Source organism: Nansenia antarctica, assembly GCF_963989245.1.
Source record: "Nansenia antarctica genome assembly, chromosome: 8".
NCBI lineage: Eukaryota > Metazoa > Chordata > Actinopteri > Argentiniformes > Microstomatidae > Nansenia > Nansenia antarctica.
This window is the reverse complement of record NC_137678.1, coordinates 28,071,126-28,086,901: the sequence shown is the minus strand read 5'-3', so window position 1 is coordinate 28,086,901 and position 15,776 is coordinate 28,071,126. Positions and strand designations below refer to the sequence as shown.

The following is a 15,776-nucleotide window of genomic DNA, read 5'->3' as shown; positions in this document are numbered from 1 at the left end:
CAACAAAGTACCTACACAAATGGTGGATATTTATGGGGGGCGGGGGGGAATCATTACTATCTGTCTCAGATGTATCTTATCATTATGCTATGACATAACAACAGTGATCTCTATTGCCATTTACATTCCACCCGGCACATACATGTCCAATTATTACCAAGCTATCGAGTGTCTAAGATCTAGGCCCTGATTAAATACTCTTAAAAACAATCCCTCTTTCCATGAAGAAATTACCTATCTGACATATTGATTGAGGAAAGCAATGCAGTGGAAAGCATGCTTTGACCAATCCCATTGAATCAGTGATTTGTTTGAGGAAGAAAGTAAGGATGTACTTTGAACTTTATGACACAGACACACAATGATCCGAATTCAGCTACTTTATTAATACTGGTGTGGCACAGAAAAGCCAGAAATTCAATGTTAAAGGGAACAGCTTTTAGCTCAAATAACAAGTGTCTGTGTCTATCACAAGTGATAGGCACAAATTCCCATGCCACTCAATTAATGCAATCTCAGTCCTGACAAATATTATAGAACTTATCTAAAATGCAAGCAAGGTTTAGATTATTATACAAACAGAGCCCCATAACTGACAGGCCTGCCTTTATGCCAACAGAGGCCTACATTTCTGGAGTATAGAGAACCTGCATAAGCTTAACGATTTCTTAAAACCCAGTTATATAATAACAGGTAATTTTGCACAAGGTACTTAGAAAGTAACTTCAGAAATACAAACTTAAAAAATAAATAAAGAAAGAACACTGGTCCAGGCACTATAAAAAACCCTGATTAGAGAATGTTTGTATGACTTTGCCGATATACACACAATGGTCTTGTTTATTTTTCCAAATATTTAATGGCATCTATAAAAAATAAATATCCTCTGGGGTGTGCAGCTTCGTATTCCAATGTCTCCCAAGACGTCCCACCGCTGTGCCTGTTCCCTGGAGGTGGTCCCTCTCTCTGCTCACTCTGGGGGCTTCTTCTTAGCCTCCACATCCTTCTTGAAGGCCTCTATCTTCTTTGAAATGTTTGGGACCTTGGACAGATTGTCACGTTAGAATTATTATTAAGGTTCTATCTCCATTTTTGGTCAAAATTGAGTTTTTTTTACATAATCTGATCCATTAGGTGTTTATTAATGCCTGTGTGGTGTTATTTTTTAAAATGTTGACATTTTTGAGTTAGTCATTCATAAAATACAAAGGTTCTATCTCACAGAACATAATGGGATGTAAAAACTTTGACGCTCAATATCTCTGAACTGCCCTAAACGGAGATAGAACCGTATCATTCTAAGCTCACGTGATGGTTGAGTTGATCAGAAAAATAACATTTCAATGACATCAAACCAGAAACTTTAAAGGGACCTCAAAAAATAAATAAAAATAAGACATGACACAATAAAGAAGTGATCTTTGAAGAGCGGTGACAGGGATGTCAGAATGAGTTGGTTAAGTATGGGTAAGTTTCCCTTTGCCGTACATCATAGTTTTGGGCGAGGTACATCCCCACAACATTCCCCAAGGTGAAGCCTGCCTGCAATACAAGAAAACATCATCATCATCATCATTATTATTATTATTATTATTATTATAGACTAAATGACATCTACAGTTGCCTATTGTTGTTGTTGGGAAGAGTGTAGCATGTTGTGTTGTATGTTTAGAGAAGAGCAGCATGTTGTGTTGTATGTTTAGAGAAGAGTAGCATGTTGTGTTGTATGTTTAGAGAAGAGTAGCATGTTGTGTTGTATGTTTAGAGAAGAGTAGCATGTTGTGTTGTATGTTTAGAGAAGAGTAGCATGTTGTGTTGTATGTTTAGAGAAGAGTAGCTAACCTAGCTAGCCAGCCCACAGAGAGAGAGGGCAGAGACGCAGACACGGAACATTCACTTCATTCTCCTCAAACTGAGCCTATTAGGGAAGGTTTCCTCATGAGCTTACAACTCAGTACAAACTTCCCAAGTGTCGTGTCAACCGTGTCCTCTTCATCCTTCTGATAATAGGAGGAATAAACCTAGTTTACATTACATGACAGCGAGTAGCTCGCCGACTAGCCGGCTAGCTAGCTAACTAACTACTGACAGACTAGCCGGCTAGCTAGCTAACTACTGACAGACTAGCCGGCTAGCTAGCTAACTAACTACTGACAAACAACCCGCGACACATGTAGAGAGGTAAAGTAGAGAATGTCAACCACTGTCATCGCACAGCGAGTTACTCACCAGGAACTGAAGCATGTTGGTCGTGTCAAAGTCAGATATGTTGTTTAAATGTGGCTAAGCTAGCTGCTTTGTCTTCCGTGTCGAGCTGCTGTCGGCCAGTTAGCCACGAATGTCATCAAGGTTGCGTTCGTAAATACGCTACGGAGATCTGATCAGCACTCGTGGAATGCCGCTCGTCCAATCAAATGACATGGTCCCTTTATGACATCTCGAATTCGGGGCTTTTCAGAAAACATCCGGGGCTTGAGCCCAAGTAGCCACCCCTTAGCCCCGCCCCTGACACACACAATCACTTGGTCCCTTCATGACGTTGAACCCAGTGTGCGCTCCGGCGCTCTCAGAGCGAATTCACGAGCACAGCCAATGTCTCGTGCGTTCCCTCCCACTCGACCCGCTTCACTGTTGCTAAGGACAACGGCAGTGCGTGAACAGACCGCCAGCCAACTAAACCGCTTAAAACTAAAGTTTCGTTGAACTGTTTTTATATATTTTTAAATGTATGGTTTAATGTAACGTCCCGACAGCGGTTAGCTTAGGGGGAATGGCACCAAAAAGACGTTGCACAGCGGTTAGCTTAGGGGGAATGGCACCAAAAAAACGTTGCACCGTGTCCGCTGCAGGTGGAAGCACGGCTTGGGAGACTGCTGGACTCACCTCTGCACCGTTTGAGGAGGTAACATTAGCATTAGCATTAGCTAGCTAAAACTAACCGTAATAAGAATAATAATCATCTTGTTTCTTGTATTATAGCGCTTTTCCTGCAAACGTTGCAGCTCAAAGTGCTTTAATCATTATATAATCTTAATTTAATTATTTAGTCATTTAAAGGCAATATTAAAAAGATGGGTTTTTAGTCTTGACTTGAACATAATGTGCTGAGGTTGCATCTCTAATGTAAACTGGCAGTGAGACACAATCTGGAGCATACCTTTTAGGACTGAAACATGTTACCTGTATTGATATAATATATAATATATAATGTAGTTTAGTAGGGGTGTAAGCTGAGGTAAATGTAGGTTAGTAGGGTGTAAGCTGAGGTAAATGTAGGTTAAAATGCCCAAATGTATTCATTACTTAGACAAATGTATTTGTTGTAAGTAGATTTGGATAAACGTCTGCTAAATGTAAAAAGTTTAAAATGGGTTAGGTATCATAAACACTAATGGTCATCCCTCTTCCACAGCTTCCATCGGATAAGTTGGAGAAGGCATTGAACATCCTGGAGAAGAACACTCAGGATGGTTCAAGGCTCTCCACGCTGATGAATCATGTGAGTTCTCCTGGTGGCCAAGTTGAGACAGGATGTTTATTGGGAGTCTGTTCAATCATTGACAGTTGTAGGTAAACATGCCCAGGCAGAATGATGTTCTGCAGTGAGTGGGGTTACCACTTGTCTTGAACGTCTTCTCCTCTCTCTAGGACAACGATGCAGAGGCGTCTGCTGACGCCTGTCTGACAGCACTCAACATCATGACGTCGGCACGCATGCCCAAGGACGTGTACGAGGACGTGATCGAGAGAGTGCTGCAGTACACCAACTTTCACCTGCAGAACACCCTCTACCCTCACTACAGAGTGGACCCACATGGAGGTCAGCACCCCACCGTCTTATCTTAAAGCAGTTGGAACAAATCCCTTTCATATGTGGCAAGAGCTGGCCACAGAGGGATGTTGTTGGACTATAGTCACACTCATGATGCTCAATTAGTGAGTGCTCAACAAAATATTGATAATGTTGTGGTAAGAGCACAGTGTCGTCCACTCAGAACTCGCGACCAATATTCTGTAAACTCCTGGCGTAGTGGACTGAGGAAAGGGTTACAGATCTCTAGCTCTAGGCATCTGTTTATTTCATAGTTTCTCCTCTTCTCCTCTCTATTCATCTCCCTTTCTCACCCAGGTGGCTTGCTGAGCCCGAAGGCCAAGAGAGCTAAACGCTCTACACACAAGCAGAAGGTTATAGTCATGCTGTACAACAAGGTGTGTGGCATTGTGACCAACATCTCGGAGCTATTGGAGATCCAGCTGCTGACTGACACCACCATCCGGCAGGTAAGAGAATGTCCCTACAGCTATTCCTGGGGTTACAACTCCTCATGACATCGGACCTCTGGCCTGTTCCCTGTTCACTAACTAACTGACTTATCTCTCTCTCTCTCCCTCACTCTCTCTCTCCCTCTCTCGCCATCTGACGCCATCTAAAGACCATTCATTCATTCATTCCTTCATTCATGCAGGTATCCTCCATGGGCATCACTCCATTCTTTGTGCAGGGTGTCAGTGAGCTTCTGGCCGTCATCTATTTTCTCTCCTGTAAATCCTCGCTTTTTTTCTTCTGTTTGTGTCTGGTGTGGTGCCTTTTTTCCTCAGGTGTTCTCTCGCTATGAGGAGCACAGGCCGCTCATCCTGGAGGAGATCTTCACCTCTCTGCCCAGACTCCCCACCAGCAAACGCAGCCTCAGGAACTTCAGGTAACTACACTTCCAGGAAGCGCCATGCACGTGGTAACACCACACAGACAGGCCCCCTGTGTCCATCCATAACGTATTTCTGAACAACTCTACTGTGTTGATTAATGAAGTTGTTCTGACTTTGAGTGCATTGACTCATCTTCTTCAGTATGTTGAAGTGGTGCTTGTTGTGTTCTTCCAGGCTGAATAGCAGTGATAAGGATGGAAATCCCATGTTCATCCAGATGGTCACTGCTCTGGTGCTTCAGCTCATCCAGTGTGTGGTGCACCTCCCCTCTGACAGGGACCATGATGAGTATGACAAGAAGGTGAGGAAAGCTAGGAGTGTTTTTATAGAAATCTTGGCCAGAGGTGATGATTTCCAAGACGTTGACAAGCGATCACTCTTTTCCTAGGTGGATCAAGACCTCCTGATCACAAACTGTTATGAAACGGCAAGGACAGCGGCGTGGAACTTCCTCTCTGTCTTCTTCAAGAAGTAAGATCGTCTAAAAAAAATCTCTGATTGAGTCAGTTGTTATCATACATGATTTTCAGGGCTCCAATGTGTCCTAGAATGTTCGCAATGTTCAGGAATATCATGGTGCAAGATCCCTTTGTGCTCGAGGTCTTTTACCAAACCGCTGTGTTCCTCTGCCCCTCTCTCAGGTGTGGTAGTAAGCAGGGGGAGGAGGATTACCGGCCACTATTTGAGAACTTTGTCCAGGATCTGCTGTCTACAGTGAACAAGCCGGAGTGGCCAGCAGCTGAACTGCTACTCAGTCTACTGGGCCATCTACTTGTGAGTCTCCATCTATTCATCAGTTCAATCACCGAGCAGCAGTAGAGCTATTGATAAAAGCATTGCAGAATTTGTTGAGTTGAGTTCCTGTTGTTATTGCGAGTGGGGGGTGGGGGGGGTCATTATACAGCCACTGACTGTCTTCTCTCCATCATCTGCCCCACGTGCACCAGTTCAGTAACAAGCAGACAGAGATGGCCCTGAGGGTGGCATCGCTGGACTACCTTGGCACTGTCGCTGCCCATCTACGCAAAGATGCTGTCCACAGCAAGATGGATGCTAGATGCTCCATCGACCGCATCCTCAAAGAGGTAGACCATCTGAACCATCTACGCTTAGCCACATCCTCAAAGTTATGTCTCATTCTAAATGTGTGCACTTTCTATAGCATATTACTGCACTGCTCACACAATGATTTTGCTTTACCGTTCTCAACCTAGGCCACAGGCAATGATGAGGCCCAGCAGCTGCAGAAAATCCTGTTGGACTACCTGGATGACAACGCAAAGACAGACCCATCTCTAGTCGTGAGTGTTTTCACTACATATGCCTATGCTCATCTGAAGAAAGCTTCTAGCATGTCCCATAGCATTGGGTCCATTGTAAGAGACTAGGTCCCTGCACGTTTTCTAAGCTTAGTAGATTATTCAATTGGTGAATTGTAACCATTTATTTCGGTTGTTGCCTCACAGTTTTCCAGGAAGTTCTACATTGCACAGTGGACGACCGAGACGGAGAAAGCTAAGTCTCAGAATCAGAGGGACGAGGATTCGTCTGAAGGCCAGCACCACGCCAAGGACATCGAAAGCGCTGGAGAGATTATGCAGAGAGCGGAATCGCGTAAAAAGTACCTCCGCAACATTATCAAGACCGTGAGGTAGGCATTAATCCTCACCGGCCCATTATGTTTGCAGCACTCTGCTGTCATACGTGATGTAAAGTGTGTCCTCCACTTGTTGGCAACGACAAGTTCTTTTTATGAAGATGAGTTGACACATCCTCGGTTTCTCTTCCCCCCCAGGAAGAACTCTGACACTGTGGACTACAAAGACTCCTGCCTCATTGTCAGATATTTGGCCTCTATGAGGCCGTTTTCGCAGAGCTTCAGTGTTTATTTAACACAGGTAAGACCAATATCACGATGAGGAGTGAGGGATGACTTTGTTCCCAAGTGGGCGGTGAAGGAATATAAAACCGGGGCTCTGTTCCCTCTCTCCTCCCACAGATCCTGAGAATGTTGGAGGAGAGTGCCATCGCTGTCAGAACTAAAGCCATGAAGTGTCTGTCTGAGGTGGTGGCTGTAGACCCTAGTATTCTGTCCAGGGTGAGTCTTGTCTGCTCTTCCCAACACTTAACGGCAAGCTCCTCGAACCGCGGGACTGATCCACAGACATGCTTGTATACAGACATGCTTGTATGCATCCATGCATAGAATTGTACTAGTCTTCCTTCGATCGAATTTGAGATGTGTGTGTGCGTGCGTGCGTGTTCACAGTCTATATGCCAATGTTATCATTTTGAGGTGTTAACTCGTGTTTCTTTTCTTCACACTCAGCACGCCTACCCTCTGAGTTGTAAATAGACTGTGTTTGCGTGTGGATGTGTCTCCTCACACCTCGTCTCCCCTCTCTCCTCAGTTGGACATGCAGCGCGGGGTTCACGGTAGTCTGATGGACAACTCCACCAGCGTGCGGGAGGCTGCGGTGGAGCTGCTAGGCCGCTTTGTGCTGAGCAGACCCCAGCTCACGGAGCAGTACTATGACATGCTCATAGAGAGGATACTGGTAACATCATCACACATAACAACACACACCTGAACAAGCTGACACATATCTAACACATATTATACTCAACCAGTCACAGAAGCTAAGTACAGTTCAGAGTACGTAACTTATTGGCGGGGGGGGGGGTGTAATAGTTTTCATAGGCCTTTCTATGGACTTTATGAAAATGAACATCCATCAACTAACAGGGAGCTGTGAGAAATGGAACTGTGCCCACGACATTGGCCACCCCTAGCTGAGAGTTCATTCCAAGTGTAAAAGTTCAATCCTCATGTGTAGCCACACTGCCACCTAGGGATCTACAGGAGTAGTGTAGGCTTTTCAAATGTAAACAAGAGTTTTGATCTGCCCTGCAGAAGTGACTCAGATTGTTATTTGATCTCAAGTCAGGTGATTGACTGGCTTTGTTTATGACCTGACACATCATCATATTTCATACATGGTGAAACATTTATTTTGGCTGCACAATAATAAAAACATAAAAATGCAGTGATTCATAACGAGTAGTGATGCGGTGTGACTGAAGTGGCCATGTGTCCTCTCTCTCCACAGGACCCGGGTATCAGTGTGAGGAAGAGGGTGATCAAGATCCTGAGAGACATCTGCCTGGAGCAGCCCACCTTCAACAAGGTCACTGAGATGTGTGTGAAGATGATCCGCACGGTCAATGATGAGGAGGGGATCAAGGTGTGTACATGTGTATAATAGTTGTGTGTGAATCAACGGATACCTATTAGGACTGAAACATGTTACCTGTATTCATGCCCAAATGTATTCATTCATGCGCCCCTCTTGCAGAAACTGGTGAACGAGACTTTCCAGAAACTCTGGTTCACCCCGACACCCAACAACGATAAAGGGGCCATGACCCGGAAGATCCTCAACATCACTGACGTGGTGAGTACCAGGGGTTAACAAGTGAAAGAATTAACTGTCCAAATGACTATTCATGTACATCTGTCTGGCTATTTGAAGTCTTTTTTTTTTCTCCATCTCTTGATCTGTGATTATTTTTTCCTCAGGTGTCTGCATGCAAAGACACAGGCCATGACTGGTTTGAGCAGCTGCTTCAAAATGTGAGTAGTTCATGTGTCTTTGAACGTATAAAGCCTGTGGCGTCCATGGGAAAAGTGAGCCTTACGTTTTAAATGTTAAGCTTTTCATGTAGTGGGCCTCCCTCCACTCACCTTCATTCTATCCTCTCTATGTAGCTGCTCAAGACAGACAAACCAGCCAGGAAGGCCTGCGTTCAGCTGGTGGACAGTCTAGTGGAACACATCCTCAAATACGAGGAGTCTCTTGCTGGTATGACTCTCACTCACGGCTGCCTTTGATATTAAACCTATGCTTTTGTTTTGCAGTTCACCATTTATATTGGCAGCTCAGTTTACTGTTGATTTGTATCGTAACAAGGTGCACTCTTTCCGTTGTGGACTGAGATTAAGGTAGAGAGTTGTGTTTCTGTTTCAGACTGTGAGAATAAGGGGGTGAACTCCGATCGTCTGGTGTCATGCATCACCACACTCTTCCTGTTCAGCAAGATCAGAGCCCAGCTGATGGTCAAGCATGCCATGACCATGCAGCCCTACCTGACCACCAAATACAACGTAAGAACAATGATGAACATGTTAATTTCAATTTGTAAAATGTTGAAATGGTTAATTTCACTGAATGTATGGTTATGTGTATCATAAAATACTAGAGTGAATAATAGAGTGATGTGATGTGCAAAGAAGTGCCAAAAAGTATCAACTTTGTTATATGGAGCTCTAGGGCCATCTAGTGGTTGGTCATTGAAAGCACACCTTTTCCAACATAATGTCCAACAGCTTAGCTTTCAGCCTGTCTGATTGATTGATTGAAAACTTTATTAGAAGATTTGCAGAAGTAGGTACATGAAAGTACATATTACATACAAGGTCAACTAAAAGGATAAAAACCCAAGAAAGCCACTGGCTTATTTCAATTGGGGTCCTTGATTTTCAATTCATCGTTACATGTAAGACAGACAGGGGGAAAAAAAAACAACTAGTACTATCTACACGATAATACAGACAAATAACTATTACTATCTACAGGATAAAAAATACATCCATCATGGGAAGAACAATACTAGATATACAATACAACAAAACATCAGGTATGTACAGCGGGTAGGACAGGTGGGGACATACACCACAGGTGGGGGCGGGGGACAAAACATAAAGTATGTACAGTGGGTAGTTCGGGTCTTTTAATCTGATTTTTGATTTAGAGGGTCCAGTTACGGATTGCAGCCTCCTGTAAATGTTTTTTGAGAGTGGTTTTGAAGGTGGGCAGTGTTTTGCACTCCTTTAAGATTATAGGAAGGGCGTTCCACATTTTTACTGCATAGTTTGCAAACGAGTTTAACCCCTTGTTTGTAGTGTTGTTTGTAGTCTGGTGGACGGCATGCATTTCTATGCCTGTGTATTGACATTGTCTGTGTTTGTAATGTGTTCTCACAGACCCAGAGTGAATTCATGGTGATCTGTAACGTGGCGAAGATCCTGGAGCTAGTGGTGCCTCTGATGGAGCATCCCAGTGAGGATTTCCTCACCAAAATAGAGAAAGACCTGATGAAGCTCATCGTCGAAGGCGACATGACGGTGGTCAGTCTCAAATAAAATATACTGCTTGTTGCCAGGAACGCTGTGAAAATAACAGTGAAGTAACAAATAAAAGGTTAAGAAGTATTATATAATAATAATAATAATAATAATAATAATTTCACTTGATCTGTTTTTCAGGTTGTGCAGCCCTGTGTGAGCTGTCTGGGAGCTGTGAACAGTGTCACTCGAAACTATAACTTAGTCTGGGTGTATTTCAATCAATACTGTGGTGAGAATAACTTGGATTAACACAAGCATAGCTGCAACACTTGATTTAACACCCAATGGAAACTAAAATCCAGCATCTCTTGGTCTCTCATTGCCCTTGTGTGTCTGCAGGTGCTCTCTCCATGGTAAAGGAGGAGGACCCAAACAACACTAATCTGATTTCTAATAAACGAACGGTTATACGCTTACTATTCACTCTCGGGGCGCTCTGTCGCCACTTTGACTTTGACCTGGAGGAAATAAAAGGCCCCTTCTCCGAGGTAGGGATAGGAGTCCAAAAAAATATTAATAATAAAGTAAAATAAATATTTTTAAATTAAAAACCCCCAAAAAGTTTACATTTATTTATTTTCAATAGCTGATGTTTTCTCTCCTCTTGTATCCTACAGGTTGTCATCAAAGACATAGTGATGGAGCTTCTGCTTTACTTCACCAAGAATAAAGATGAGGAGGTTCAGACCACGGCCATCATTGGTCTAGGTAAAACTCACTTCCGATCATGTTATTCTGCTTATGAAGACCTTCCTATGCGATTCACATTGTGATGGAGTCACATCTGTCATTCACCATCAACGACTCCTTTTCACTCTGGCCCATGGCACTTGTGTTAATATACCTCCCCTCTCTGTCCTCCTCGTTTCTTTCTCTTTCTCCAGGCTTCCTGTTCATCCAGTACCCAGACCTGATGTTTATGCACGATGTGAAGTGTTTGTACAACAGCATCCTGTCAGACAGCAAGTGCTCTGAAGCCCTGAAGATCCAGGTGCTGAAGAACCTGCAGACGTACCTCCAGGAGGAGGACACTCGCATGCTGGAGGCCGACCGACAATGTGCGTCCCACACAAGCCCCTCTCACCTCTGTGTCCATGTATTCACATCCTCACAGTCGGAGGAGCAACTCGTCACGTCACTAAAAATATATATATTGGGGCCTTTGGATCATGCCTCTAATGGTGTTAGTGCGGGCCACAGTCTAGGTAATTAATGGGAAACACTGGGTGTCATCTAATTGGTCCTTGTGTTTGCATCCTCAGGGAAGAAGCAGTCTAAGCAGGAGGACCTGAAGGAGATGGGCGACATCATGTCAGGCATGAGCAGCTCCATCATGCAGCTGTACCTGAAGCAGGTGCTGGAGGCCTTCTTCCACACACAGTCCACCGTACGCCACTGCGCCCTCAATGTCATCGCCCTCACGCTCAATCAGGGCCTCATCCATCCTGTGCAGGTACGCTCTCACCGTACGGCGAAAACGCACCGCAAGCGGCGTCCTCAGCAGCAAGTGTGTTTAATTTCGGCGCCCATGTTAACGGGTTCGAGCAGCCATACAGCGCGCTCCCAAGCGTGTCACGCTGGCTACCGTGGCACACCATCTAGAGATAAGGACTCTTGCCTATTTTGTCCGCGTGCAGAGTGTGTTGCAGGCAAAACTCAAAGTAGAAAGATTGGGCTGGCAGTAGCAGCTCCACAGTTAGAACCACAGAAGACACGCAGCAGCCAGTGTGGAAGCCGCAACAGTGAGAGCCGCAGCAGTTCCGCCACGCACTCTGCTGAGATTGACGCTTGCGGTGTCTTTTCGCCGTTAGATACACTCACACAAGACTAGCACCTGTCTGATGCTTAGGAAAGACATACAGTATATGATGCCTGGCAATGTAAAAAAAAATCAATTTCTACAAAGACAGTTTTGGAACCTGTGTGCTTTTTTTCCTTCTCAGTGTGTGCCGTACTTGATTGCCATGGGAACAGACCCAGACCCCTTCATGAGGAACAAGGCTGACCAGCAGCTGGTGGAGATTGATAAGAAGTATACAGGCTTCATCCATGTGAGTGTTTAGAGGTTGGCCTATAGGCTTTGTGTGTGTGTGTGTGTGTGTGTGTGTGTGTCATGTAATCAATACATGACGATTTGTTTTTGTACAGATGAAGGCCGTGGCGGGGATGAAGATGTCCTACCAGGTGCAGCAGGCCATCTGGGCAGCTCAGGGTACGGTGATCCGCGGTTACTGGCAGGACGAGCACTCTGCTCCCACGTCACTCACGTCACGCCACTCAGCACTCTGCTCCCACGTCTTCACTATGGTCAGAACGAACCGGCAGCACAGACGAGACTTCCTCATCTCACTGCTCAACCTGTTCGACGACAGTTCTGTGAGTTCCTTCTTCCCCACAGAGAGGAAATCACTTTTTTTCTTTTTCTTTAAAAAAAAAATTCATATATGTTTTACCATGTTGCTCACTTAGACATATCATTTGTATAGTGTGGACAAGCTAAAGAGTTTGATGAAGTAGTCATGACGTTTCCCCTTGCAGAAGACTGATGTGAACATGCTCCTCTACGTTGCGGACAAGCTGGCCTGTTTTCCCTTCGTGAGCCAGGACGAGCCCCTCTTCATCATGCACCACATCGACATCACAGTGTCCGTGTCTGGCAGCAATCTACTACAGTCCTTCAAAGAGGTGAGAAACACACAGCAACCTGCCATTGTAGTTTAAAGATGAAGCACACACGACATGCTTATGAAAACAGTTGAGCTGTTCGTGGCTCCGGTCGTGTTCCTATCTGATTTTAGAATCCCTACATTAGATTAGATTCAACCTTTTTGTCACTGCACAGTACAACGAAATTTATTTTTTGCTCTAGGCACAGGGTCAGCCGTAGTCAACGCCCCTGGAGCAATTAGGGATTAATTGCCTTGTTCAAGGGCACAACGGCAGTGGTAGGCACCTTAGATATGATGTCAGCAACCCTCCAGTCACCAGCTCACATGCAGCTCCCTCCTGAGGCTGGAATCGAACCAGCGACCTTCCGATTGCTAGCAGGCCTCTCTAACCTCTAGGCTACTGCCGCCCCACAAAGTAGGCTTTGCCTTGTTGTGACTGACTCCCTCCTGCTCTCTGCAGTCTCTCCTCAAAGAGGCTTTGTTGTGACTGACTCCCTTCTGCTCTCTCTGCAGTCTCTCCTCAAAGAGCCCAAACGGAAGGAGAAGAAGGTACGAGACAGGAAGTATTGTTCCGAGGAGGAAGATGAGGAGGAAGAAGAGAACGAGCGGCGGAGCGGCGGGTCTAACAGCAGTGACGACGAGGAGGTGGTCCGCAGACCCAAGAAGTCCAAACAGGCACCAGTGGAGTCGGACTCGGACTCTGACCTGGACCTGGAGGATGTGGATAAGGTGATGCAGCGGTTGCCTGATAACTCTGTGTCTCTGCTGGACTTTGCCAACGCCTCGCAGGGTATCCTGCTGCTGCTGGTGCTGAAGCAGCACCTGAAGAACTTCTACGGCTTCTCGGACAGGTAGGCCCCAGCTAGTAGGAGCACAACAAACAAAAAACTGGAAGATTATATTTTGTGTCGCATACAGATCTTCTCAAAGCTACTTATTTTATTATCCTGTTGCAGTAGTCTGTGTTATGTGTAATACTGTTCACTAAAGCATCCTCTATGATTGTAGTAAAATCCTGAAGTACTCACCGACTGAATCAGCCAAGGTGTACGACAAGGCGGTGAACAGAAAGGGTACCGCGCACTTCACCCTGCGCCAGACACTAGATTTTCTGAACAGTGACCTGGCCAACGTAGACCTCACCTATGACATCAAGAAGAGAATCGTCAAGCAGTACCTAGATGTAAGCATTCTGTCTCCCCACGGCCTCTTCTCTTTCTTATAAGTGATTTTTTTTTGTTTATTCTGACTTCCTAAGGCAGTAATGGAGTCTCTTTCAGAAGTAAATAAAAAAGCAGTGTAAACTAGAAAGGGAATGTCTGGACACACAGGTTGACACTCTTGTCTCTCTCAGTTCAAGTTACAGATGGGGCACTTGGACCCTGATGAAGAGGACGACGAGAGTGACGGAGACGAGAAAACCCCCGGGGTGAGCCATCTGAAGCACCTGGGTTATAGCTGTTAGACAGGGACTTCACAGTGTAATTGTCCTTAAGCAAGTTTGTCCCTCCTTCAGGAGTTTGTTGTAGAGAAGGTGATGGACCAACGGGTTCTCGTCAATGGGAAGGTTGAATTCCTTCTAAAATGGAAAGGATTTCCAGAGTGAGTACAACCTGGAAGTGCTTCCCTGGTATGGGGCTATGTTTGTAGAATTCAATGTGAATTATTGGCTTGGTGATCATTTATTTTTTTTATATTTCAGTACGGAGAACACATGGGAGCCTGAGAAAAACCTTAAATGTCCGGAGCTGATTTCAGCGTTCCTTGAATCTCAGAAGAATGTAGTGGAGAAGCCTGATTCCAACAAAAGGAAGTCCTCCACTGAGGAGCCAGAGGAAAACAAAGCTAAGAAGAAGAAGGATTCGGTGGGTGTGCTGACTGATCTGCAGCTGTGGTTATCAAGTGTATGTGCATGCAATGATTGTACCCACTTAGATAGCCTTTTCCATTTACACCTGTAGGTCTTGAATTTTGTTGGTATTTTTCGGAATTAGACTCTGTCCAAAGAGTTTGAGTCCTAAAAACTTTTAGTAAAAGTTTGTGAATTTATTCGTTTTATTAAAAAACAAAGATGAACCGGAAATTCTGTTGTATGATAGTGGTCTAGTCTATTGCAAACTAAAACTGTTAAGTTAAAGGTCTCACTGATGTAAACGGTTACAGCTCGAAGTGGCGGTGAGGTCTGGAAAAATATTGACAAGGTCTTTAAAAAGTCTTAGAAAGGTATTGAAATTAACCTCAAGATTCCTGTATATACCCTGATGATGTCTCTCAAGACCTTCACTTGTGATAGATACTGAACCTTGTGTGATCTCTCTACTTATGGGTGCAGGTTGTTAGTAATGGGTTGTAGTTATGAACTGTTGTGTAAGTTGTAACACTCCACTGTTCCTGTTTTCAGTCATCACGGCGAAGGAGGGGTGGCGACGAGGCCACATGAATGAAAATGTACGTCATCGCCCTCTCCGGCCCCAAGTATAAAGACCGGCCACAGATCGCCCGTGTCATTCAGAAGACCAGCACGGGCTACAGTGTGCACTGGATGGCCGGCTCCTACTCTGGCATTTGGGCAGAGGCCAAGAAACGGGACGGACGCAAACTGGTGCCTTGGGTAGACACTATCAAGGAGTCGGACATAATTTACAAGAAAATCACCTTGACAAGTGCACACAAGCTTACGAACAGAGTAGTGCAGACTTTACGGTCACTGTACGCAGCCAAGGACGGGACTTCCAGCTAATCAACTACAGCTTCTCAGACAGGCACCCTTTGCAGCCAAACTCTATGAAGATCCAATGTTTTCTAAACCAATACAGAAAAGACAAATATTACACACAAAACAAGACATGTATGGACAAGAGAGCGAGGGAGAGGGGCAGAGAAAGTACTTTTAATCTGGATGCAGGACATGTTTAAGTTAAACAGAAAAAACACACAAGAAGGAAATGTTTGGAAAACATTGTGTGGGAGCTCCTTCGCTGTTGTGCAGCAACTCGGTTGTTTGATTTTTACTCCCACTGTATAATAGTTTAACAAAAAAACAAAACAAAAATGTTTATATCTCTGACAAAATTCTGTTTAAATAAATAAACAAAGTGAATGTTGGAAATGAGTCTGTTGATGTTCTTAATAAAGTGTTCTTGGAGTTTAACCTAGCACCGAATGGATTTCTTTAGCTTAGCTCAGTTTCCAGGGAAGCTCCTTTTAAACGT

The 15,776-nt window shown here is 44.6% G+C and overlaps 1 protein-coding gene and 1 pseudogene across 2 annotated transcripts; one reads left to right on the top strand and one right to left on the bottom strand.

Annotated features, from left to right (window-relative positions):
- Nucleotides 1-365: 365 nt before the first annotated feature.
- On the bottom strand, nt 366-2,354 carry stmp1 (short transmembrane mitochondrial protein 1). The gene is made up of 3 exons (XM_080537953.1): nt 2,230-2,354; nt 1,489-1,542; nt 366-1,042 (listed from the first exon to the last, which is right to left on the bottom strand). The coding sequence occupies exons 1-3, from the start codon at nt 2,242-2,244 to the stop codon at nt 971-973; spliced, it is 141 nt and encodes a 46-aa protein (XP_080394079.1). The 5' UTR covers nt 2,245-2,354; the 3' UTR covers nt 366-970.
- Nucleotides 2,355-3,391: 1,037 nt separating this feature from the next.
- Nucleotides 3,392-15,390, top strand: LOC308164088 (nipped-B-like protein B; annotated as a pseudogene). Its single transcript has 31 exons — nt 3,392-3,499; nt 3,649-3,820; nt 4,130-4,281; nt 4,467-4,700; nt 4,882-5,008; nt 5,096-5,178; nt 5,349-5,481; nt 5,646-5,792; nt 5,922-6,008; nt 6,174-6,358; nt 6,503-6,605; nt 6,707-6,805; nt 7,119-7,265; nt 7,818-7,952; nt 8,064-8,162; nt 8,288-8,341; nt 8,477-8,570; nt 8,736-8,872; nt 9,752-9,892; nt 10,034-10,124; nt 10,235-10,383; nt 10,513-10,603; nt 10,780-10,953; nt 11,158-11,348; nt 11,839-11,946; nt 12,044-12,271; nt 12,434-12,580; nt 13,078-13,415; nt 13,573-13,747; nt 13,919-13,993; nt 14,966-15,390. The product of its transcript is annotated as a nipped-B-like protein B (transcript).
- The last annotated feature ends 386 nt before the right edge of the window (nt 15,391-15,776 follow it).

Excerpts from the sequence above, each read along its gene's own strand:
- stmp1 (XM_080537953.1), bottom strand. Across the intron at positions 1,043-1,488 it reads ACCTCGCCCAAAACTATGAT|GTCCCAAACATTTCAAAGAA; the intron begins GTACGGCAAAGG and ends AATCTGTCCAAG.